Source organism: Anguilla anguilla, chromosome 12 (genome assembly GCF_013347855.1).
Source record: "Anguilla anguilla isolate fAngAng1 chromosome 12, fAngAng1.pri, whole genome shotgun sequence".
Lineage (NCBI taxonomy): Eukaryota > Metazoa > Chordata > Actinopteri > Anguilliformes > Anguillidae > Anguilla > Anguilla anguilla.
The window spans coordinates 21763244-21788828 of record NC_049212.1 but is presented as its reverse complement, the minus strand read 5'-3'; the positions used below and the strand labels follow the sequence as shown (position 1 = coordinate 21788828).

The window sequence follows — 25585 nt, the reverse complement described above, 5'->3', positions numbered from 1 at the left end:
ACCTTTTTGCATTTCGGGTCAGTTCTTGGAGCCAATGGGCTGTGAGGATTTTGGTCTTAGCTGGTCTGTATCAGGCAGCGGCTTCACTGACTGGAACAGCCATTTAAATCATGTGTCAGTAACCTATAATTATTCAGGCTGGAGCTCAATATCTCTGCATTCATCAGGAGGGCAGAAAATGAGCCATTCCATAGCAAGGGCATTATAAAATGGAAAGGGTAGTGCAGACTCTCTCCTGTTCCTCAACATTAGATTATGCTGATTGAGTTTTGGCAGTCAGAGTATGTTCACTCTGCAGTCCTTCCTGTTATAATCCTTTGTTACGTGTGACTTGTTTTATTCATGAAATGCAGTATTTTCATATCAAAAGGGGAAAAACCTAACATTCGCTCCTTAACCTTGTACCTGGTGCCAGCACTGTCGTCATAAATGCAAGTCAAATCTTCCTTTTACTTCTTCCATCGTAGGTACTGAATGATTTGTCCTGTTCAGTATACTCACTGACTCATAGCAGCTCCAGGCTCTAAATGTCATGATTATGGATTAATGCAAAGATGGACAGGTCATTGTGTGTCTCCTCAGATTCTTGTGAGAAATGATTCATTCGTCCTTTTAGTTTCATAACGGAGCAAAATCTTTTATGTGTGATCTCAGCTCTGTCCCCGGCAGCAATAGAATGCAAAAAAAGACATGTTTCTGATATTTTTTTAAAATGTTACCAAAGCCTCTTGGGCATTAATAAGTATATAAAATCATGCACCTCCTAAAGTGGCATATTTTGTATAAACTTTTTTAAAAGATGCGATGTGAAGTAGGTGATGAGTTATCATGAGCTCCGTCAATCGAACAGCAACAAAAGTAGAACAAAAAGCTTCCTGTCACTGCAATGTCAGACTGTGAGGAAAAGGGGGTTATCTGGAGTGGGGTTACACTAACAGAGCTTTCCACACCTTGTATTCTTTTACCTCTATGGCTGTTCATTTTCTGACAAATATGTTTTATCGTTTCAAGAAATGCTGTTAACCTCGCAGTTTTAAAACTGAATGAACAAGGCCTGTTGGACAAATTGAAAAACAAATGGTGGTACGACAAAGGAGAGTGTGGCAGCGGAGGAGGTGACTCCAAGGTTAGCCTCTATGTCACCAAATGCGGGTAAACAGTATCTAGCGTAATTGGCGCATCTGCCGTGGCGACCTCTGACCCATATCTTCTGCCTGACCTCGGGCATTCCCCTGAACCATGAGAGGAGAGCAATTACTGTCAAAGCAAAAGTATTCGCCCTCTGTCTGCCGGCACCAGCCATCTCAATTGCATGTGTCGTCACATGTTGTATTTTACCTCAATCCTGCACAGGCAGCTGTTCCGAGTACAATACCCAGCTTGCTGTGTGACCGGTGAAACATATGTACCAGCCTTTGCTTACGAATCTCCTGGGCAGGAGGAAATGGAAATGTTCCAGATGGAAAAAAATAAATAAAAAAGCAACCATTTTTTCTCTTACCACTCTGCCAATAGTTCTGCGTTCACAGTAATTGCCTCCATTTGTTGTGAATAGGCTGCGGCAGTATGTGCCAGTTACCTGAAGCGATGGAGCAGGCCCCACTCATATGTCCGTAGCTCAAAGCCGGGCCCTGAGTCTACAGACATGTACCCAGTGGGGTCTTTGCTCTGTCACTTTGAAGTACAATTCTGTGCAGTTTTTAACTTAATAACATAAAATAACATGATATATGATGTTATTTATGTTATTTTCCACGTGAAGAACTCCCGTAAACCTTGCCGTTTTGAAACTCAGTGAATCAGGCGTCTTAGACAAGCTGAAAAACAAATGGTGGTACGATAAAGGGGAGTGTGGACCCAAGGACTCTGGAAGTAAGGTCAGTCATCACAGTTCAAGACCTGCGTTGTAAATGCACAGAATCCTATAGTAACTAAAGCTGTATGCAGTCTGAGAGAGAAATAGATTTGAGAAGCAGCCCTAGATACACACCACAAGGCATGCCACCATTACACATTACATATATATGTATATATATATATATATATATAGGATAGTTCATGGAAAGTATTACTGCAGCTGATGGTTCTACTGCAATATCAGATGAAAGTATTTGACTGTGTATGGTTAAAAAACAAAAAAATTTTTACAGCAGGTTAGCTTTCACCTGAGAATCAAAAGATCACATTGATTGTGATAGTCCCTCCCAATAAGATAGATATTAGAAGGCTGTAATTTATTGTTAGCTCTGTTGTTAAGCTCTATTTCAGTAAAATTGCATGCTAAGACACCAAGAAAAATTGAGTGAATAATGTTTGCCATGCTATACACATTGACATTTTTGGAATTTATGAAATGCCTAGGGACAGCATCAATACGGGAGAGAAAGAGATGATTAGATATTAACATTATTGTCTAACCTCTTACAGTACTAACAGTAACTAGATGTTCGTCATTTTTGTCATTCTAGAAGCAATCCCTTTTGTCATAGCTACCTGTTTCTTGGAAAATTTCATGAATGTGTATTATTGTCATCGGTAGTCATACTCGTAGCAGTAGTAGTAGTAGTAGTAGTAGTAGTGGTAGTAGTAACAGTGGTAGTAACAGTAGTGTTTGTTGTTATGTTGTTGCAGTAAATGTAGTAGTAGTACTTGTAACAAAGATCAATGTGACTACAGTAGGTTGTTATTGATCTTTAAGCTGATGGTGTCTAGTACAGATAATGATAATCGCTAAGATTGTGCTTGTCTGTTTTTTATTGTTGTTGTTCGCGCTTGCCAGTGTGTGCCACCTGACTGGTTGTCTCCCTGTCTCTCTAGGACAAGAGCTCTCAGGCGCTAAGCCTCAGCAATGTGGCTGGGGTATTCTACATCCTTGTGGGCGGGCTGGGCTTGGCCATGCTGGTGGCGCTCATAGAGTTCTGTTACAAGTCCAGAGCCGAGGCCAAGAGAATGAAGGTGGAATCGACTGAACAGAATTTTAGCCCAGCTCCCAGTCCATCACAGAGCACCCAGAATTTAGCCACATATAGAGAAGGTTACAACGTTTACGGAACCGAGAGTGTTAAAATCTAGGGGTAGGACTTAGGGTCTCCTTAGTAAGTGGGGTGGTGCTTTTCTTGTAGCGCAGCGTCTTGTGTCAAGTGGTAAAAGCTTCTTCTGTTTAAGTTTTTTTTTAATTCTTTTTAAAATTATTTTCATTTAATTTTCATTTCTTTTAACTGCTTCACTCCAGAGCTCTATGGAGGCTGACTTGCAATTGCAACTTTTGGTTCCATCTTTTTGGCTGCAGATGATGTGGATGCTATTGATTATTGCCCATAGGCACCTGCATTGCATTGATCCTCTGATCCTCTGAATTCTATCACAAATTTTATGAGATTACTTTTATAAAAATGTAAGAAAACGTCACAAATCTAAATTGGCTGACAGCAAAAAAGTTCAAAGACAGAATATATCTTAATATTAAATTGTTGTTCAACCAAAAAAAGAAAGATTCTGAGAATATTCTTGTACATTTGGAGGTGGCAAAATAGCTTGTGTCTAGGGTGCACGCATACACTTTATATGGAGCTGCTCTTTGATGTTGTATGAACATTGTATTAATGTTTTCTAAGCATGCAATATGTTTGATAACTGTGTTTTATAGTTTGAATATGGCATTATAGCATTTAGCTAGCTTGTTGATATTACGGATATGTCAGGTCGTAGAATTAGCCAAATTGGAAGCATCATAGAAACCAAATTGGTAGCATCACAGACAAAATCTGGCTATTTTATTCTGAATACACATTGTGTAATACAAAGGTAATAATTTATAAATGTATACATATCAAGGTGAAAGATATTATAATTGTCATATCTGACTATAGTGCCTTATTTAATCTCTATAACCCATTTTATCTGTCTGTTATGTTTATGAAGCATTAATGTAAACATCATTAAGCAGTATGAGTCCATATAGAGTGGAAGAGTAAATACCACGTTTTTTTAATTTTGAGAAATAATAATGGTACATGTGATATGCATTCTCACATGTATTCTTTTTTTTTTTCCTGAAGCAATTGATAAAAAAAGCATTAGCTCTAGTAATGCATGTATTACCAGCCATATTAGAAATGCAGATGTCTAAAAAATTGCATATGGTTTGGTGTTTGTTGTGGCCTGCCTTTATTTATGTATTCATGTTGAATCATGTCTCTGTGTTTGAATATACAACATTGGAGACAGTCCAGAGGAACTGACCTGCTTTTTTCCCACCCTGCCCCTGCCCTTCATGACCCCGCCCTGCCTCCAGCTCACCTTCACCGAAGCCATGCGAAACAAGGCCAGGCTGTCAATCACGGGCAGCGTGGGAGAGAACGGCCGCGTCCTGACCCCTGACTGTCCCAAGGCCGTGCACACGGGACCCTCTCTCCGACAGAGTTCAGGACTGGCCGTAGTGTCCTCGGACTTACCGTGAAAACCAAAAATACCCCAGTGCCTTATCACAACACAACAAACAAAACAGAACAACAAAAAGGAATGGACAAATGGACAAAAACGATCTATGCCATCTAGCGAACTCTTATCAATACAATGTTTTCCGCAATGAAAAACACGGAGCATGGCAGAAGAGGCAAGGATCCCAAGGTGATGGACTGATGGTAGTGCAGCACAGACTGACAACATCAGAAAAGGAAAAAATGTTTAAAAAAAAAAAAAAAAAACATGAATAAATTGCTGAATTTTGACTTTCACCATATCACGACCAGGACGCACCGCGCCAAGCCTTGCAGGCGACATATTCCGCCACGTCAGCACAGGAGCTGTGCCCTGGTCGCCAGCCAGAGAACCCTGCTCCAGGAGGGCTTCATCTGCTGGCAGCGGGGCAAGGAAAACCCTATAAGACCACAAAGCTGTACTTGAAACATAAACTGTGCTAATTAGCATTTTGCCATTAACTGTTAAAATGAACATGCTTGTTAAACACTTGGCTGTAGTCTTGCCAAAATTACGCTGAGGTCAACGAACCTATTAGCCTACAACTCATCAGAATATCTGCAGCTGACATGGGCAGCAACGTCAAGTGTTGCAAGGGGTTGAAAAATATATCATTAATAAAATTATGATAACGGTAATATCGACAATAGATAATCACTCTACTGTGATGGAGAGAAAGAAAATAATGTAAATTCTGTGAAAACAAAGCTGACATTGTCTTTTAAAAAGAACAGAGGAACCTGTACAAGATGCTTGCTTTTTAAACAGATGTAAATAATAACTCAGTAGTGATCAGAACACATTTCTCTTTTATAACCATCTTAGGAAATAATTCATTGCAATAATGAATATAAGATGATGCCACTTGTAATTAAGAAAAGAAAAATGATCCAAATCTTTTATAGATATACATATAAATAAATAAATATATATATAAATACATATACAGTATACAAAAACATGAGCACCATCATGGTTGCTGTGTCATCTGCTCTGTTAATCATTTTAATGTTTCACAGACTGTATCTGTTGCAATTCACGCTGAATGTTGAACAGATCCACACACATCCTCACTGTAAAACTGAACACAGGCCCCAGGCCGGGCCCCCCCCCCCCACCATCCCCACCACCCCCACCACCAACCTTTCAACCCAGGTCACGCGTGATAACCAGTCCATTTCTTTTGTACCCCACCTGCTCAGAAGAATAAAACTGCAGCGTTGCTATGATCGTTCACAATTCTTGATGTACTTTGTCTGCTGAATATACTTTTGACTGTCTCTGTTTCCATTTTAAAAAGCTATTAACATTTAAGCTGTTGAGAGGATGAAAAAGGAAAAAAAAAATACAAAAAATAAAAACGAGAGTTTTATTTTTTCATTAAAGCGACTGTATTAGAGTTTCAGATTGAAATAATTTTTAATAAGCAAAATCAAAGGTAGACACTGTTTTAGTGTTCACAGCCAAGCCCGAAGGGAAGCCTCCAGCTTTGGCCTTTGTTTTAACACTGTGGATTTCCTTTAGGCCTTTTCATTTTGATATTGAACACTTACAGTTAGGAAACAGCAGTGCTGTGGAGAGAGGGGTACTGCCTGTAATATAATCATCCTTTTGACTGTCTTGGGAGTTTGTAATGTCAAGGCTTTGGGAGGCAATCGTGTGCCTTGAGTCTTCAATCTAAATCTTCGCCTGAGCTTGTCTCGTTTGATTTATGTTCTTTCTCCTCCTGTTTAAAAAGATTAATTATTGCCAAATAAGATGCAATGTGTTCTTATTCCATTCCCCAAATTGATATGGAGAACAGGTGTTTGTTTTGCCAGCAGTTCCTTAGGGCAGTCCCGTAGAGCAGGGATCTAGCAGTCAGACCCATTCTGTGTTCTGACAAGAGTCTGTAAACTAACCAGATTGGCTTCTTATTTTGGCTTTCATTGGACTTCTTTATGTTAATCTTTTTTTAGTAAAATATCAATTCCAACATTGCTGTCTGTGTCTGTGTTTTTGATGTGTGTATTTTGTTACAGCGAGAGGTTGGAATGTGAGAGTGAGGTGAGGGTGTAGGTGAGTGTGTCTCCTGGCTGGGTAATTTTAGTGGTGTTGAGGCGTGTGTATGCAGAAGGATGAATGCCTTTATGTGATGAGGCACTTCACTTGATTGGAAAAGTCATGGTGTCTGAAAGCAAAGCAGCACTCTGAATTCACAATGCAATGAACTATGTATAAAGCCCAATATGTACGCCATTAATCCATTAATTTACCATGTCTGTCCAATAAAATGGGTTTTTGGTTCAAATAGTATTTATTAGGCTATCCTGGCAGGCTTTCTTGCCATAAAAGAAAATAACACTTTTGAAGTAACCTTTTGTTGAAGATAATTACATTTAATAAGACTGTTACCTTTTATCCCAATTGATGAAACCATGCACACATTCCTTTCAAGACAGCCAGTAACCTCTGCCTGTAATCCTTCACTACTGTCACCTCCCTTATTAATCTTCAAATACAATTTTAATAGGATCTGACTTAGCATTGCAAAACATTCCGGCAAAAGCTCTGCATTTGCCAGTCTTTATGGCCACCCACTGAATTCTCAGTAGGAAGAATTGATAATGTTAGTAAGAGCCTAACCATGTAACCCCAGCATTGTACCCCCATTAGCAGACAAGAGCAGATGCTTGTGAAGTACAGGTTCAAATCCCAGATTTACAACCCACCTGTGTGTGATTAAATTTAAAAGATTTTTTTTTACATCTGTGGGTCAATAGCTGCTTCAAAAGGTGGTGCCATGATGGTTAGGGAATTCATTTAGAAACTACAAGGTGCTGGTCTACATCCTCTATGGGGCACTGCTGTTGCCTTTCAGAAAGTAACTTTGCTTCAGCGACTAATATCCATTTGAACTAATGGACAGTCTGCCGAATGTAAGAAATGTAAGTCACCCTGGATAAAGTTTTCTGCTGAGTAAATAAAGAAAATATTTGGCACCATGTGTATTTCAGAGGACTGATGCTACCATAATAATGCCCCATTTGTGCCCATTATTCCTCAAGGATGCAGAGTAGTCCATTTGGGGGTTATAAAATATTTAAATGTAAAAGAAATTGGATTTAGCATCCAAATCAATTGTGGTTGAGTACATTGGCAGCAACCCAACTGGGAATCCAATCTACAACCTTTGGATTGTAACTTGGATTCCTAAACCATTATCCTATGCTGTGCTACATTATGTACAGTACATGGAGGTCAACCATCTCATTCCAATCAAAATGTACAAATCAAAAACCCATGTACAGTTGGTAGAGGTGCCACAAGTGGAACATTCCCCATCCTGACAAAACACTCACTGACCAAAAAATACATAAATGCTGGCATTATTTCTCTCACAGGAAGTCTTCATGCAACATGTGGTGTCGTAGAACAGAGAAAGCCCCTCATTCTTCAGGTAAGACAAATTCTCATCTGACTCTCGAGTAGGGGGCATATTTTCATTGATTTATTGTGGGCAGTGTCATCTAACTGTAATGCTAATTTGATTTGAATACAAGAAAATACAGTGAACCATTACTAAGATGTTGACAGAAAACCATGGTTCCTCCCATCCAAAAAATGTTGTTGGAAAACAAAAATAAATGTAAATGTATCTACTTCTTAGCTTATAGCAATGCTCAGTTTATTTTATTATTGCAGGTTGAATGCTCAACCTATTCATCACATATATACATTCAACATACATATTTAAAGCTTAGATGGGTAGAGGCAATGAACAAAAAGAAATGGAAATATCAAAGAAAAGCCATTTAACAGGGTGCTGGGCCACCAGGTGTGGTCTGCATGGCCTGTATGTAATATATGTAATTCTGCAGCCAGGAGAGTTACTCAACTCATGGTTGTAAAAACACTATCAAAGGTGTACCTCCTAAAGTATCTGATGGGGTTCAGATATAGTGACTGAGAAAGACTTTGCGTAAGGATAATGTCACGCTCCTCAAACCATTGGGCTGGGCAACTATTCTTGCACTGTTGAAAGACACCCTGATGACTGGTGACTGGTGAAGTACCACTGGTATCACTTGCCTTCTAAGGGCATATGTGTTTTCACTAAATTCACAGACACCTGGTTTTAAATATGATGCACAAATATTTCTGATTGGTATCCCATTCTTTATGATACTGAAATCAATATCAAACTTGTTATAAAACATGTGTTCCTCTTGTGTTGCAGTACCATTGACAACATACTTTAAACATGCATACAGGCTGATTGTTACATTTTATACTTTACTTACAAAAACATAATTTAAGCCATTCCGGTTTCATACTCTATGACAGGATATGGTCTTTTTCCCCATAAACCAATAGTGTTTATTTAATCTATTTAATCTGTGCAAGTTTTGGTCGTTCTCATAGTGAAAAGGGAAAATATGGCTCAGATCATTGAAGTGGTAAGTAGTCTGATGATTATGGCTCACCTACACCTGTTCCTGTGTAATTGATTCCCATGCAGTCATTCATTTCACAGCCATAATTATCTTTAATAGCAGAAAGGAAACAACGAGAGGTGCTAAAACCTTCCTCCTCAATGATTTCTACCATCCCATTCCACTTTTGGCAAGCAATCTTCCCAATTCAATTGAGCCTTTTTTTGCGTGGTATAATAAAGCAATTTATGCACAGTACTACCTCATTCTGGTTGAGCACAAAGTATTTTTTGAAAGCACACTGGTGTCAGTACATTTCACAACTCTTAGAAGGGATATATTCAAATATGCAACGATTGTTTAGTTTTCAGCAATGTAGCAGTACTGTACAGGCATGAAGTGGGAGAATAGTGCTTGCAGTTTACTTGGTACAGGGTCAGACACATACCTCACACTAATCTTGTTTGCGGTCTCATTTTCCCATTGTCTGTGATCCCGGGGGACTTAAATACTGGTTAGACAAGCATTTCCATTAGTCATTGCAAACCTTGTGATCACAGATTAGCAATACTGATCAATAATGAAGTGCGCCTCCCACAATATTTTCTTGAGCACGACATGACTGCAGCAGTAACTGGGATCCAGTGTCCAGTATAAAGCAAACCATTCAACCAGCAGCCATAATAGCGCTCTAAAATCACCCTGAAATCACCAGGTGGAACTGACCATCGTTATTACAGCTTACTAGTAAAATCAGTGCAAAGCTGTTGCAAATCAAATTTGCTGCATTCTTTATATTCTATAAGCCGAGACCACAGTATTCCTTCAGTCTTGTGGTTCCAAAGGCAGTAAAATATCCAGAAATACAATATGTGAACAGCTTCTGAGGCTGCTGGCTCATTATACCGACTCCCTGGGTAATGTGCACAACTGTCATACCTCTGAATAGGAAGAGCATAATGTTGGCTGACACAACTGCCAGGGAATGGCACAGCTGCAGTGTCTAGGAATATCATATTTGTCATTGGTTGGTTACTGAACGAGCCCTTAATTCACAGGTGCCAAGCCCTGCTCCCTGTAGGCTCATATTCCAAAAGGTTTCTTTTCCACCTGAGCACTTGTGCGACTGATTCAACTAATTAATGCCTAACCGCATCAATTTAACAATCCCTGCCACTTCTGAGATTGTCAGCCACTTAAAGGAAGCTAGACGAATGCCTGCACTGTGCTACTGTGAGACCAGAACAGCGTGTACCTGCCTTAACAGGGATTTACAGCGTCGGACAAATTGGAAATGTCAGGTGTGCGCTGCCTACTCTAAGCAGAGAAAGAACACGGCCCGGCCTTGTTTAAAGAGCTCTTTGCACTGGGTTCCCTGAGCGAGTTACGCTTTGTGCAATCTGTGTAACTTTAGAAGGCCCTCGCAGAACATGAATGAGCACCTTCAAATGCACCTTCCTGCTACTTAAAAAAGACCGTAATGAACTAGAGGGCTACATAACAGCTGACAGTACAATCGCAAGTTATGTTAAATTGAAAGAGCGCATGTGATGAAGCATTTTTAGTTATATGTGCTGCGTAAAGAAGTAATACTATGCTGAAGGTGTTGTGTACATCTAATGAAAGCCTAAGAAATCACACCAGGCTGAAACACTAATCAGGACATAATAAGGCCAATGCCTCCATTTCTTTTTTGCCTCTATCGGTATCGCCATTGGCCGATAAACTAGAATTATGGGCAACATGACAAACTGATATTATGACACAACACGTGGCAGGGAGGTGATGCATTTGATACGCCACTGATGCTGTAAATTTGAAAATATTTCATTAGAGCTCGTAAAATAATACTCATTTCAGCCTCAGGCTAACCTAAAAGCCTGGTTTATGACAGATTACTCAAATATGCCACTTAGTTTGAGCTTTTTATTCTGTATAATAAAATACACAACAAAACAGGCAGTATTCTCATTCCTCACCCCTCTTTTGACAGCATATCAGATTTGCAGTATAGTAACAGGAAGGCAGCGGTAATGTCTAACAGGAAAACTACAAAATCTCACAACTGCTCCAAAGATGCTAACCAATCTTCCAATTTACACCTTACACTGTGCTTCATCCTTAAATAACAGTTCTACACACATTACATAGTTTACAGTAAATAGCATTTTTTCACAATTCCCACCTATTTTCCTCTTCCTCTAAATAACAGCTTATAACTTGAAAGCCATGGAGTACACATGTACATGTATGACTCTGATACTGAATGAAAGAATGCACTTGTGGCACTACGGACAAGAAACCAGAACCAGTCAAGGTTTAATCTACTCCAAGACACTGTATCATCGATTATTCAGAAAAACTTTTTTTTTTTTTTTTTTTTCAAAACACTGTGATTTCCAGTGCCCATATTTAGTTACTGATAAAGATATCTAGTTGTTCACAGTCTAGGATTCCAGTAAGAACTAAAATGAGCTGACAGAACAAAGCGCTCGTGTGCCAGATGAGTCTCTGCCAAATAGGTATGAATGGTCCCCAAACCTCTCCAAACGTCTCTGAAGGGCTCAACTCATCTCCCTTCCATGGTTTGGACAGCAACACCCCCCGCTGAAGAGTGTGTCATAGGCATGTCCTGTTCTTGTGAATGATAACTGGAAGTGTAACTTTCCCAGCCTGTGTGTGACACACAGCTATTCATCAGCTTTGGATTAAAACCCATCTTTGAATCTGAAGCTTCTGGTTGCACAAAAAAAATACATTTACATGTTGCCAAGTCCCATGTTTGAACTACGGCTTAATACAGTGTCTTTATGTGAAAATAGAGAAAACAGAAGAAAAAGCAACAGACTGGAAATGTTTAAACTTAACAGTAAGCTGGTAATCTCAGGTTTCATTTTTTGTATCATTTGTGCTTTTGGCACAAAAGAAAGTGCATGTGCACCAGTGCTTACTTATGTGGATCCAGTTCAAAACACTCATTGCATTTTATGAAGGACAGAGATGGGATCCACATCGAGCAATTATGCTACTGAATATCTCCCGGTAATTAGCTAGCATAAAGTTTGTGCATTTTACTTCATGAACTTGGCACAAAAACAGGATGAAATGGTAAATAAGTACCAGACTCCTTTGGGGGGTGTGCCTGTTTTGTTTGAATTTATTTTAGCACACTGACGAAACCTCCAACAATTTATATAATTGTAGAACCTACTTTGTAAATGTGTGAATTATATGGGACATGCCATTCTGCTAAACCGCTTCTGAGCAGATAAGGTTGCTGGATCAGCTGGGCACCCTGGAAGCACCCCGCTCAGCTGGTGTCACTACTGGCACAGATCTGACCGGAAAATTCCTACAGACAGTACACACAGCACTTTTCACAAACACTAACTGACACACGATTTTATTTTGACTCACCTGATTTATAGACTTTATAGAAGATAAAGTTTATAGAAGAAAGCAAAACCAACACACGAGTTGGAACGGTCCGAGACTTGATCTTTCTTTGGGGGTGAAGTGCATTACACAGCACCGATGCTACTGGTACTGTTCAGGGATGTGAACGACACACATTTCTGACCATTGACTAGTTGCTGTCTTAAAAGGGAAATTACCTAATTTTTAACCCTTTCATGTAGGATACTGCTAATAAAGACATCCCACTACTTGAGTCAGGCAGATCACGAGATTCAAACATTTAAAAAAATAAAAAATAGGCATTGCTATATTTTTTTCAGAATGATTGTATGCTTCTTTGTTCACTAAACGCACCCAATCTTCAATGAAGTGGAAAGTCATAGTCACGCGAGACTCAGTGGTTAGTGCTGTCCTCACATAGATGGTTATCAAAACATGTATAGAATGATATGGAGAGAGGTGGCTGTTTCACTACATTCAAGTCTGTGATGGTTTATCACACAACAGTACATAGCACGGGAGTACAGTTAGACTCAACAAATGGCAACAGGTCCCAAAACCGTTCACCCACTACACTGCTGATGAGGAGCATGTCTTTCATTACCATTTTAGCAATTAAATCTGCCAGGATGTCAGCTGGACAGCTGTCACACTGACGAGGCCTCACTAGGAAGTTGGATGCTTGTTTGCTGTGATTCCTTGGCTTCGGATGTTTGGTTTTTGTGTGTTGACGTGTGGTATGCGAATTTGGCAGCACATATTTTGCACTGAACAGTGTTTTCATTGAGCTTTTCTAAATCATTCCACACGGCACTTTTTTTGCAAGCTGGCCATCTTTTCAACTGTCAGTAAGTAAAGTGAATGACAACAAGCCCCGCCCACCTGCTGTATTACCCATTTAGAGAAGTAGCCTAGGTAACATTCGGTGATCTTTTGTTTTGAATGGGTTGAGAATTTAAAAAAGAAAAACAGACAATCAACGAATCGATAAACTGTTCACACCCCTAGTACTGTTTCAGAGTAAAATGATGCTCCATTGAAGTAAAGCACCGAGGCATTCATTGCCGTAGGACTCTTACGTATCAAAGCACAGCTGGGAGGGGAAATGTCCATCCTCAGTGTGGGTCACACACGTAAGAGGACCACAGCCACTTTTACCAGTACTTCCCCGACCAGTGTACTCACACAATACTGGGGCCAAAAATACAAACATAAATATGTATCCAAATTTAAAAACTCCACGTATTTTGGGTGGCAGACCTGTTTCTGGACAGCCAGTGTCCTGAATGTTCTCCAGGACTCTTGAAATCACTGAACATTTTGCACACACAAACTTCTGAGTTACTGCCCTGACCAAAGTCTGAGTGAAAAAGAATAAAAACGCACCGGCACACGCTGGCTCCTACGGGCCAATCCTGCGACCCTCACTCACAATTTCAAGGCAACTGCACTCTTGATCTTTCGGTCCTGATACGTCTCCTCCCCACAATCTCTCACAGATCTCTGTCTCACAGAAAGGCCTCCTCTGAACAGGCTAGTGGCCCTGGTGCAGCGCTATCTGCTGGCCATCCTTCTGCAGCTGCAGCCTCTCTTTCTCCACCTGGAAGCGCTCCTTCTCGATCTGCAGGCGGCCCGACTCGAACTTGAAGAACTGCAGGCGTTCTTTCTCCAGCTGGAGCCGCTCTTTCTCCAGCTTGAGCTTCTCGGCCTCCAGGTCTATGGCGGGCGCCCACGGCTTCCTGTCCTTGTCGCAGTCCTTGGAGGAGGGGGGCGGCGGCGGCCGCTCCGCCTGGAACATGAGCAGCCGGAGCCGCTCCCGCTCCACCTGCAGCCGCTCCTTCTCCAGCTGCAGCCGTTCGTGCTCCACGTCCACCTGCCGCAGCTTGTCCTTCTCCACCAGGAGGCGCTCCTTCTCCACCTGCAGCCGCTCCGTCTCCACCTGCAGCCGGTGCTTCTCCAGGTCCAGCCGCTGCTTCTCCAGAGCGATGAGCAGCCCCGTGCTGTCGGCCCCGGCCACGCCCACCCCGGCCACGCCCAGCCCCAGGTCCCGGCCGCCGGCAGCCTTGGAGGAGCTCAGCACACCGAACTCGTCGATGTGGGCGAACACCTCCGGGACACGGCCCTCACGCTCCATGTCCGGCAGAATGGAGGGGAAACAATCTTCATCCTCCTCTTCTCCTTCTGCCTCTCCTTCTCCCTCTCCACCTTCACCCTCCAGCTGCAAAACAGAGAAAACGCCACATTTCACTGGCCTTGAATTCGCAGGTAAGAAAGTTATTAAACCCAGTTCTGTACTGCCATTAAGCTGAAATACTGCACTTTCTCGTAACAAATATCTGCTTACTCTCCCATAACAAGCCAGACCATGTCATGCCTGAATGAGAGGGGGGAAAATGCTGTACCCTGTAGCTGTTAGCCTCTTCGTCCTCCATCTTAATGCCAGAGGAGGTGTGACTGCTGGGCTCGCCCAGGTCAGAGAGGTCCTGCCAGTCGCAGGCCGAGTCCTTGGGGAACCCGCTCAGGTCCAGAGACTGGTCCCCGCTCAGCGAGTTATCGTTGTCCGGGGACGAGGGGTTATACTCGTTTTTGAGTCCCGACAGCTCGGCTCGGATCTGCTTCCGCTTCATGAGCGCCCTCCAGTCCAGGTACCTCCGCTTGACCTCGGCCGCCGTGCGCAGCTCCCCCTCCCCCAGCGCGTTGACGCAGTCCGCCACCTCGTCCCAGGCCCGCCGCTTCAGCTCATTGATGGCGGTGTTCTGCTGCCGGGAGAAGAGGATGTCCTTGCGCTTGTGGATCTCTCGGATAAGAGTCTGGGTCTCCTTCACGCTGTAATTGCTCTTCCGCTTGCGCTTCAGGTGTTTCATCTGCAGGAAATCCAGCTTGGCGATTGTGTTGGGGAGGAGATGCAAGAGGTTATACTGGCTCCAAATGAGGCCTGGATCCAAAAGCTGCTTCCGTCACGCAGGTGACTGAGGTCACGCAGGGCGTCAGAGGTGCTCAAAGGTGAAGTCAGGGTGACCTACCAAACACAAAAGGAAAATTTAGCAGTTAAAATACTAAATGAATGAGGAATGCTCTAAAAAAATGGTAAAAACTGTTTAAGATGTTGGAATGGTGACATTGGCATAAAATTCACGAATTATATACAAGGGAAAACAATTAACTATACAGCATCAGTGTTCAGAAATGTAGCTAGTAAAATATAATGACATTCTCTAGCTACAACGAGCTGCATAATTGATAACGATTTCTTAACTAGTTACCTGGAAAGTTGTCACCTTACTTGAACGAAGTTAGCTGGCTACTCTCTGAAATTTTTCAAATGAGCAATGCAATAGTGAGCAGGTTAACCTAATTAAAACAAGCATTGCTTAAACTTAATTAAAGAAACTTTCTTAGCTGTCCAGAAAAAAAAATTCACAGCGCTGAGTAAGCTACTAGAGCTAGCTAGTTAGTTAATACGCGAACTAGGAATAGATTTTGTTTATCAGAGAGAAAATTGCTTGCCATCAAGCATCATAACTGGATTAATAATAGTTAGAATTGCTAACACAGTCGTTGTATTATTTTAAAAACTGTTTAAACGATTACCAGCCAAATATCGCAGGAATTCCTACTTAGCTATTAGTCAGTCATGTGTTTTGTTTTGCATAGTACTACTAGCAAGAGAACGGTACTGTCCCATGCCCTTACCAGCTTTACCTACAATTAGCATATCTAGCTAGCTACTTCGAGATTAAGCTAGCTCTAGCTAACTTGTCCTTACCATGAACTAAATAGCTAGATATATCATTGTAACTATGGCGAACGCAGCCCTGTAAGAACAAAATATTGAAAACAATAACTTAACACTGTCAAGCAAAAAGAAGACCAACTCACTGGAAATTGTACAGGATAAATATATCATCGGTTTAGCTTTAGTATCATCATCAGCGCATCATCAAAGGCAAAATCATATCGGAAGAGCCTCGGGTACAGTCGGGTCAACCTACGTTATCATTGGTCCAACATATGTCACTCAAATCCCATGGCGTATTGTAATCATTCTTGTCCCGCCTTTACCGGAGTTCTTCCGGAGATAGTTTCTTGTAGCGTGTCCAGATGCTATGTTGGATGTTGTAAGTAATAGTTCGCGAATTTTCTGTTTTTATAGCTAGCATGCTAGCTAAGGAGAGACAATCGTCCGTGACATCACGAGATTTATGACTGCGTTCTATAATTTAGGCAGACGCATGACCACAATGGACAGTGTGCGCTGGGCATTTCGGTGCGGTTCGTGGACTCCATGTCCTACAGAGTGGTTGTTCGCCGCGCGCTGCGTGCAGAGCGAGGAGAAGGAACGAATCGGAAAGTTCGTTTTTGCAAAAGATGCTAAATTAGCTATGGTATGTTGTGTGTAACAAACAAAAAAAAACGGTAACAAAAAAATAACATGCAGATTCCAAATGCATCAGCAGCCCCCTTTTGAGATAACAACTTTGTCTTCTTTGACATTCCATCATGATTGAATAGTTTCAGTGCTGCCCCGCATGACTATTGATTGATTTAGAGGGTCCTCTCTGTAATATGTGTTATTTTTCATTGTTCTGTATTTTCTTGATAGTAGATTGTGGATTCATCTCTTGCACAGTGTTTGACAATTCGGTCATAACATCACTAAACTTCATCCCCTGATTTTGGCACTTGTGTTTGCATTGTAAGTCCACCCGGGGAGGGTATTCGTTGTAATCGTTGTAATCAATTGCAGTGCCAATAATGTAATGTAATTTTCGATTTTGGACCTCTGATAAGAGGTGGGCTGTTGAATCTGCAAAGGAAAAAAAAAAAAGCAGAAGCACATTTGAACAACAAACAATGACTAATGCATATTTACATTTTCTATTAATCCTATATATATTTTCCTTTCACCACATAACAAAATATGACTCATACCTGCCCTTTAGGCAGTTAATATATGTTTTTAGGTGTGGTGAGAGAAGTAATGTGTGTTTCTGTGTGTATATTCAGGCTGGCCGTCTACTTATGAGAAAGCTAATCTCGGAGCGGATGGGGATCTCCTGGGATCATATCCGTCTGGAGAGAACAGCCAAAGGGAAGCCCTTCTTAGTCAATCCACCCTCCAGTGAGCTCCATAGGTGGAACTTTAATGTCTCTCATCAGGGAGACTTTGCAGTCTTGGCTGCAGAGCAGGGCTGGCTGGTGGGAGTGGACGTGACGAAGACCGCTATGCCAGGTTAGGGCCCACCTGAATTATTTCATTTTTAATTAGTAAATTTAAACTTTTAAAAGATAATGGAAAAAGAAAATATGAAAGGGTGTTTCAAAATCTCACCTGGTTCGAATTCACACGGTTCCTAGAGACTTTTTAAAGCATATTAAGTGAAATTACATATATAATGTGCTGATCATTATGTGGTTTATGGTGTGGGAGCAATGTGTTATGACAAAGGGAATTGTCACCAGTCTGTTCTTAACATGAAAGAATATTCCAGTCTGGTCAGACGTGTGGATTTGCTTGCAGTATATCAAACAATCCAGCTTGTTCTCCAAAGGTTTGAAGGCAAAGCACAGAATGAGTCAATGCCTTTTTTTTACCGGTAAATCCTATTTTACCAAGTTCAAGACTTTGATGATAATCTTTTTATACAACCCTGTCACTCAGACAGGGTTGTTTCTAAATCCTTTATAAATCACAAAGACCTTCCTAGGCAATACAAACGGCTCTCTGAGAAGTGGAAAAGGCAATACATTTTGCTTGCTCCCTGCAGGAAATTCTGAGAGATGAAACAAAGACTGCAATTTATTCACTTCCTCCACACGTCATTAAAATAGGGGAATATCTTACTGATATCACCTTTCAGTGACTTTATCATGAAATCATTGTTCATTTCTGAATGTTTTAACTAGATTTTGCATTGAATGCCATTCAAATGCAATCCAGCCACGTTAGGTTTAAAGAGAAAAAAAATCCTCTGTTATGATGTATTTCTACATTTGGCCACAAGGTGCCCCTGTTGCTCTTCACTTCCTTGCTCTGGAGATTGCACATAAACAGGCTAACCTGTTTCTGGGAGAAGTGCAATAGTCAAGGATACAATAATTATGAAAATTTCAGCAAGACTTGCAAACATTTTTTCTTACAATTGCGGTGTTATAGGTAGTAGCAGCGTGTCCGAGTTTTTTCGGATCATGAGAAGACAGTTCACTGACCACGAGTGGACGACCATCAGAGCTTCAGGACCCGAGTGGGCACAGCTGGACACGTTCCACCGACATTGGGTAACCATGGCGATGTTAATGTCTCGCATGGCCGCTCCCATGTTAACAGAACCACATTCTGCAAATGATAATAGACCTCTGGCCTGGTAATTTGACCACTGTTTAAGATGTATACTGGAAAAACTGAAACATGGCACAAAATTAAATCAGTCACAGATTATCAATGTTAACCAGTTTTGCTGTTTCCAGTTTCCATAGTAATTGCCTAAAATTGTAATTGTAGTTTCCATAGCAATTGCCTGAGGATACCACTGTGGCACGTGGTTTCATTCAGGGAGGCTTCAACTGCTTTAGCTACTGTTATTGCTACAGCAGGGTTTTTAATAGAGCACTATGCCATGTTTATCATCTTTCCCTATTCCCCAGCGTTTAAATCTGCACGCCGCTGTGGTCTGTGGGACCCCCAGCCAAATTTAATATTGGAGCACTGCTCCAGCTGGGAGGTCCTGGGAAATGCTATGTTTTGTACCACAAGAAGAATTTTGTGTACAATATCCCAGTAAATGAACTGCAGCCGTGCTTGGGATAACAAGGTCCCTTTGAGCTGAACGCCCCGCTGCTGTTTTAGCATTTGCAGTGCGGTTCACCCGTGTTTTTCTATCTTTGATCATGTCACATGTGTGAGAGAGAATGGCCTTTGATGGTGCGTCCTCCCGTACCCGCAGGCCCTGAAGGAGAGCTTCATAAAGGCGACTGGAACAGGACTCGGGTTCGACCTGCAGAGGGTGGAGTTCCACATCTCCCCTGTGCAGATGCAGGAAGGTCAGGTGTTCAGAGGGACCAGGATGCTTCTTGATTCTGAGGAGGAAGAGGACTGGTTGTTTGAGGTGAGTAGAGGCTAAAGGGAGAGCCAGGTTTTATTGTCAGGACTCCCCAAGGCAACTCTGAGGTAGTGTAGCTTACTCTGATGTTGTTTAATAATAATATTTTATTTTTGAGAAACAATGCATATTATCACTATTAATAACATCTACATCTAGAGCTCTTCATTATTAATTTATTACATTCACATCCATGTAGAAGCCAAAGTGTTTAAATGTTGTTCTTGAAATATAATAAGCATTCACCGAAACAACCTGTTGTGTTTGTTTGAACATAGCTCCTAGTAGATGGCCCTCACAATACTGATTTAATAACACTTGGTGTGTCCAGCTAAGTGCTTACCATCGGTTTAATTTATTCAAAGAATAACCATAGGTGTCCTTGTAGATAGTTTGTAGAATTCATTATGCTTATTCATAAGCAGGCTTTGCTTGGAGTGTGTACGTGACTCAAATCCCACATTTGTCCTCATAGATGTGACTAACCATAACTGCCTGGCAAAGCCGGATGGTAATGCAGTCTAAATTATGTGCACAGAGATGCCATTTAATGCACCCCCAGCAGATACCCCCTTCCGGTGAGCCCAAGCTTCCCTGGGCTTCATTAATTTTAGCTATTAGTGGCTGCAGCACTGATCTGAGATCTGTGTCCTGATCACACTGTAGAGAATGGAGAGAGCTAATCTCCTCATGATCACTCTGTTTTCCTCAGGGCTTCACTTTGAAAGCTTTGCCAAGGTCACTCGGAAGTGGAGACCTCACTCCAGACCAAAAGCGCGACCAAAATGCCCAAAAGCTTCTTTTATTGTTTTGCGGCAAGTAGCGAGATTTTTAAGATGTCTTGCTTTCAGGTTATATTACCCATCTTGGCATCGTTAAAGACGTTAAACAGTAAAAAGGCTTAGCCTAGCCTTATGAGAAGCAATTAAAAGTAAGTCAGACGATTGTGGTTTTACACCGCGCCATCTGACAGGCTCTGAGGGCCCGTGTAGCACGGGCTACTGGACGCAGTGGTGTCAGGAGGCATCAGTGCTGGACAGCAGACTGGGAGCCCAGTGTCTGGTCATGGTTGCTTGTCTGTGTGAATGGGGGAGCCTAGCCGCAGGCGGCTAAAGACAGGCGCCTCAGTGTTTAATTAAACCTGGTTGTCAGATTCATTTAAGAGCTGATGAACAGCCATTTTGTTTTCCGGGGGCTAGTTTGTTTCTTTCTTCATTTGAGACCCATGTGCATCTCAAAGAAGAGATGACCTGCTGAAGTGGAGTAATTCTCAGGCATTGATGAAGAGCTCCTGTCCACAGTGAAGGGCTTTAAACAACCATAACCTTACCACTAAAAAGAGATTATGGAGAGGGTTTTGTCATTACTGCTGTTATTATCTTCCTTGCAGCTACCGTTATATTGGGTGACTTATATATCATAGATTTATAATTTATACATTCCATTTATATTACTTTATGTTTGTATAAATAATTCAGATACCTTACTGAAGAGTAAAATTACACTCTGTCTAGAATTTTAACCTGGGAACCTCTTATAACGGCTTGTTTGCTGTACCTGTGGCACCCTGAACATGTGATCCCTGTAGCAGGGTCTTTCTCTATGGAGTGGGATATGATTGGATCAGAGATCACTTTCTGCGTCCACTGAAGAGAACAAAGTCAGAGATGCATCTCTCTAATGAACAGCACAGGGTCAGAGGTCACCTTCTTAATCCACTGAGGTGGACACCAAATCAAATACTGTTGTCTTTTTAAGGCCCCTGTGGTGTCTATAAGGCACATGCACGTACACACACAGAGACGCACACACACACACACACACACACACACACACACACACACACACACACACACACACCTAACTCTTTTCAGCACTCAGTGTTAATGAGGGGATGGTGCTACAGGTGGACATGGCGGTACATTATGAGGTCATGCCCCTAGCGACACTGCTGTTTAATAAAGCTATGGGCAGAGGGCAGGAAGACGATGCTGTGGTTAATTGGAGGGCAGGGCCCGGCGACCTGCGCAGCACGCTGCAGAGGGGAGCCGCTGCGGATCTGCGCCGGAGAGGGGGCCGACGGCGGAGCGCGCGCTAGCATGGAGCACGTCCGCGCCAGCGTGTCACCAGAAATAACGAGCGGCTCCTGCCCCTGCGGGGGGTTTTTACCAGTGGTGTCCCTGTAGGTAACTGCTGAATGCACGCACAGTCAATGTGTGCCTGAATTACAAATGGCCACAAAAACAATACCGCCTTTTTCTGTCAACAAATGTAATTATTATTTTTAGACGTTTGCATGGCATAAATCAGAACAAAACAGACATTGAAACCAAAATGAGGTGCAATTCTTGTTTTTAAAGGCTGGACAAGGCCATTTTTTTACATTATCATTTTGAAAACGAATGGTTAAGACCGTGCTTTGGCTAATGTGCCCTGCCAGCATTGTTAATGCACGCGCTGCTTTGCCGCAGCAGCGGTCTTCATTTCTTTTGATGCTGAAGAGACCTGCGCTGATGTTTTTCTGAGTAACTAAGTTCAGAGAAACAGGAGTGTGCTGGTGTGTTCTGCTGTCCCCGCTCTCCTCATCATGCTTCGCTGCATCAACGCGGGAAGGAAATGGAAAATGGAAACCATTTAGGGTGCTGTATTGTTTACCTAGCGGTTGTTCTGTGCGACCTCCATCAAGTACAAAATGGGACTCGCTCTGTGAATTTCAAACCCAACTGTTTTGAACAGCATGGCATGTCCATTAAAAGCAGCTTTTAATAATCGTGGATTGAATGGAAATCAGCCATCATGGAAGGACATCACTCTTACAAATGTAGCCCGGAAATATAATTTCATTCGGCGGTACGAGCCACTGGTTTGCAGGAGCCTCTTTGCATGAAAGGGCTCCATTAATGAAGCTGGGGTCATGGAGGGTGTAAAAACCTGGTCTGATTTGAATCTCTCCACAGGAGTGCCTGCTGGATGAACACCACCACGTAGCTGTAGCACTGGGGAGGCCGGACAGCAGCACGGGTGACGTACGCATCTTATTACTCTTTCAGACAGGTCCGCTTTTAGTTTTGGTGGTTCATAGTCCAAAGTTTCGCATTTTGCTCAGGGACCGGAGGGGAGGCCTTTGTCCATTTCTGCATTTCATACTGTGGTCTGAAATGTTTGTTAATGCAGGCTATTAGCAGTTCATGAATGGCAGCAGATGACTGTTCTTGTGTCCCTATTTGTAAGGGTCTACTCTGGTTTAATCTTTTAGTCAATCAGCATTGGGGTAAGTGGCTAATTTAGCTGGGGGAATTGGTGGAAACAAAAAGCCCTCCAGCTCCAGAGATGCCCACCCCTGAACTAAGACCTTAAAGGAGGGCATGCTGTAAAAGAGTGTGCATGCCCAGCCAGCCTACCCTGCGTAAATAAAGGTTCATAAAAAAATAATAAAGAAAAAAATAAATAATAATAAAGAAAAAAAAACAGGTACTTTGAGTTCCCTTCAAATCAGGGACTCAATGACGAAACTGGAACTGAGTTGGAATGAAGATGAGAAACAGACAGCACTGTCCTGAGGCCACGTTAGACGCTGGATTTCATTGTAACCCGAATTCCAGTGCTCCACCTCTAATGAGATGCTAATTGCTTTGAAACAGGCACTTACGATACACTGTCTACTGCCACATTATGTCAGAAAGATATGTGCTGAGGGGAAAAAAAATATTCCGCATTCAATTAAGGACTTGCTAATTACTCCGAGCAGTTCTCTGGTAACTAATGCATTCGGTTTCTCTAATGCGCTCATTGACATGCGGGCTTTGTTACTGAAAGGTGGCAAGTGCTTCGGGAACGTGAGCGCAGAAACAGAGCAACTCCCCATCCATTCACATCGCTCGCTGGCTACCTGTGAAGGCCGTGCGCGTTCAGACTGGAGTGGGGGCTGCCATTGTGATGGCCACTTTTGTCATCAGACAATGTTTGCGAGCATTCTGTATCCCAGGAGTTCAGCCGCCGACGTCCCTCGTTGTTACACGTTGCACACGGTTTGCTGGAGCTCTCCTTCATTGTGTAGCGGAGTGCAGTGGCTTTGGCCCTCTCCCAGGTTTGACCCCGGCCCAGTCTTTGCTCTGCATTCCTGTGTGGCACTATTGTGTTTGCTGTTGAGCCCACGGTAGCAATAGAGCACAGTTTTTATGATGGGGGTGTCTTTCCTAACATACGAAAGGAACGATGTATACCCTAAGCATCAAAGTCATTTAAGTATCTCTGCCTGTCTATCGCCAATCCAAGTGAAATTCCCGAAGGTGTTAAATTTTCGCCAATTAGAAATTAATTTTCGTGAATGACCAAGCCTACCCGCCCAGTTTCCAGGCAGCTGGTCTAAGGCAGTCACGGTTAGTTCAGCGATGCCGAATCTGGAGCGTCCTGTGCCGAGCACGCCCGAGAGCCAGTGGCTAAAGCGTAATTGGTTGCGGTCGGCAGAGACGCAGTTTAAAATCGAACGGCTGCTGTCATCCCGTCACTCTCTGGTGACCGCAGTCAGGTGCCCGTGGCCTGCCTGTGTCAGCCACACGTGCGCACACTTCACTGCCCCTGCGTGTGCGCATGGAAGAGCAGCGTTCAGTGAGCTGCGTCTGTTCTGTCAGATGCACTTCAGCTAAAGCAGGATATAACGGCAGAGGAATCAGGCCTGAATTTGCCATTCACCAAGACGCAAAGTGTCTCAGAGTCTTTGGGTAGAGGACAGAGTCAATGCTCATAGACTGAATCGGGGAATAGTTTTTTATTTTGTGATTGCGGTATACTACTGTGATAGAAATTGTTTATTGAAAGCAATGATTCATCTTAATGAATTTTAAAATGAGAATATGAATCTGCTTCGATTACATACAAGCCAGGACTCTGTAACAGGACTGTGTCATCATCCTCGCACGACGGTATCATGTGACCGACGGTTACTCGTGTTTATAGGATGACCGGCCGGCCTTCCCCTGCGACTCGCCTTCCGCGTTCACCCTGCTCAGTTTCAGCGACCTCGTCTCGGGAGCCGCGCCCCTCGCCGAGGAAGACGCCTCCTACTGGGAGAGCTTTCGGAGGAAGCCGGAGGCACCGTCCCGCCAGAGCGCCCAGCCCCGAGTCCTCGTGTCATCCTGCGAAACCCGGACACGTGATACCTTGGCTGGCAAATCACATTAAACCCCACTTCCCTACTTGACAGTTTACTGTAAATGTGGATGTTTTTGTGCTGTCTGCATGAGGTTCACACTTATAAATATTGTATACGAATGCAGTATAGTATACAGTATATACGCAGTAAAAGTATTTACGCAGTAAAAGTATTTATTACGGAAGAAACATCCAAGCTGTGAACCAGTTTAGTTCATTCACCCCACCAGTTCTGTTCTCCTCTGCTGTTGAGGCGGGTGCTCTTCGGTTGAACCTAACACAGAGCACAATAGTCATTTATGTGGTGTGAACGTCTCTTACAGGCTGCAGAAGAAAAATAACCTCTTCATTAAAATGATATTTTTCAAGAGGAGGATTTGATAATACGCCGTTGGTTTTCCATATCAAGGGCATTCATGCACTCACTTGAGCGCTGATGATGGGCCGGCGGGAGAGCAGCCCAGCCATTGGCGACGCACGCTGTCTGTGAGTGCCCAATCAAGGGCGCCGAACATGGGCGAGGCCCTGAATGGAAATGCTCTGCGATTGCTGTTATTTGCTCCTGAAGAGAACAGAGTTCTTTATTTGAGTTTTACCTTTTCACTGATGGCAAACGCAGCTACCCTCCCCCCTGCCGCCTCGCTCGGCGTGCCATATCAGCGGTGGCTTTACAGGAAATCTAATCATTTAGATCAAATCGTTGTGTAATTAATTATTCCTCCTGTCCTTCTCTCTGGTCTCTCTCTGTTTATCATTCTCCTGTTTTTTGTGTGTTTTTTCTCCCCTTCCGCTTCATTTCCTTCACAGCTCCCTCTTTCTCTTCATCGGTCTCTCCCATGGATGTTTTCTCTGTTTTCACTTCCCCTTTCCTCCCCCCCTCAGCTGCCTCAATTCTGTCAACCATCCTCCTCGCACCCCATCTGCTGCCGGGGCTGTTTTTGTCAGGAGGCATTTAGCGGCCTGTTAGGGGTGGACATTGGAAGCTCTGCCAGACCAGACCGGTGCTGGCCCGTTCACCCCTGC

The 25585-nt window shown here is 42.8% G+C and overlaps 3 protein-coding genes across 9 annotated transcripts in view; 2 read left to right on the top strand and 1 right to left on the bottom strand.

The window, feature by feature from the left end:
* gria4a (glutamate receptor, ionotropic, AMPA 4a) overlaps positions 1–6458 on the top strand; it is an 83362-nt gene extending 76904 nt beyond the window's left edge. Inside the window, exons 14-16 of one of the 5 annotated variants that reach the window (XM_035386154.1) lie at positions 1763–1877; positions 2818–2955; positions 4295–6458. In XM_035386154.1, coding sequence (XP_035242045.1) covers positions 1763–1877; positions 2818–2955; positions 4295–4459 — 418 coding nt within the window. In that variant the 3' untranslated portion in view covers positions 4460–6458. Of the gene's footprint in view, positions 1–1011; positions 1878–2817; positions 3096–4294 lie in introns of those variants that run through there. The other 4 variants (XM_035386153.1, XM_035386156.1, XM_035386155.1 and 1 more) reach the window with 4 other exon arrangements.
* A 4348-nt stretch (positions 6459–10806) lies between these two features.
* msantd4 (Myb/SANT-like DNA-binding domain containing 4 with coiled-coils) lies at positions 10807–15265 on the bottom strand. The gene is made up of 2 exons (XM_035385193.1): positions 14714–15265; positions 10807–14529 (listed from the first exon to the last, which is right to left on the bottom strand). The coding sequence occupies exons 1-2, from the start codon at positions 15173–15175 to the stop codon at positions 13846–13848; spliced, it is 1146 nt and encodes a 381-aa protein (XP_035241084.1). The 5' UTR covers positions 15176–15265; the 3' UTR covers positions 10807–13845.
* Positions 15266–16360: 1095 nt separating this feature from the next.
* aasdhppt (aminoadipate-semialdehyde dehydrogenase-phosphopantetheinyl transferase) lies at positions 16361–24940 on the top strand. 3 transcript variants are annotated; one of them, XM_035385191.1, is made up of 7 exons: positions 16369–16429; positions 16536–16696; positions 17319–17544; positions 18469–18590; positions 19256–19417; positions 22369–22437; positions 24368–24940. In XM_035385191.1, exons 2-7 carry the CDS (start codon positions 16544–16546, stop codon positions 24590–24592), a joined length of 957 nt encoding a protein of 318 aa, XP_035241082.1. In that variant the 5' UTR covers positions 16369–16429; positions 16536–16543; the 3' UTR covers positions 24593–24940. The 3 variants fall into 3 exon arrangements, with proteins under 3 accessions (XP_035241083.1, XP_035241082.1, XP_035241081.1); XM_035385192.1 differs by lacking the exon at positions 16536–16696 and having other exon boundaries at positions 16361–16429; XM_035385190.1 differs by having other exon boundaries at positions 16370–16696.
* The last annotated feature ends 645 nt before the right edge of the window (positions 24941–25585 follow it).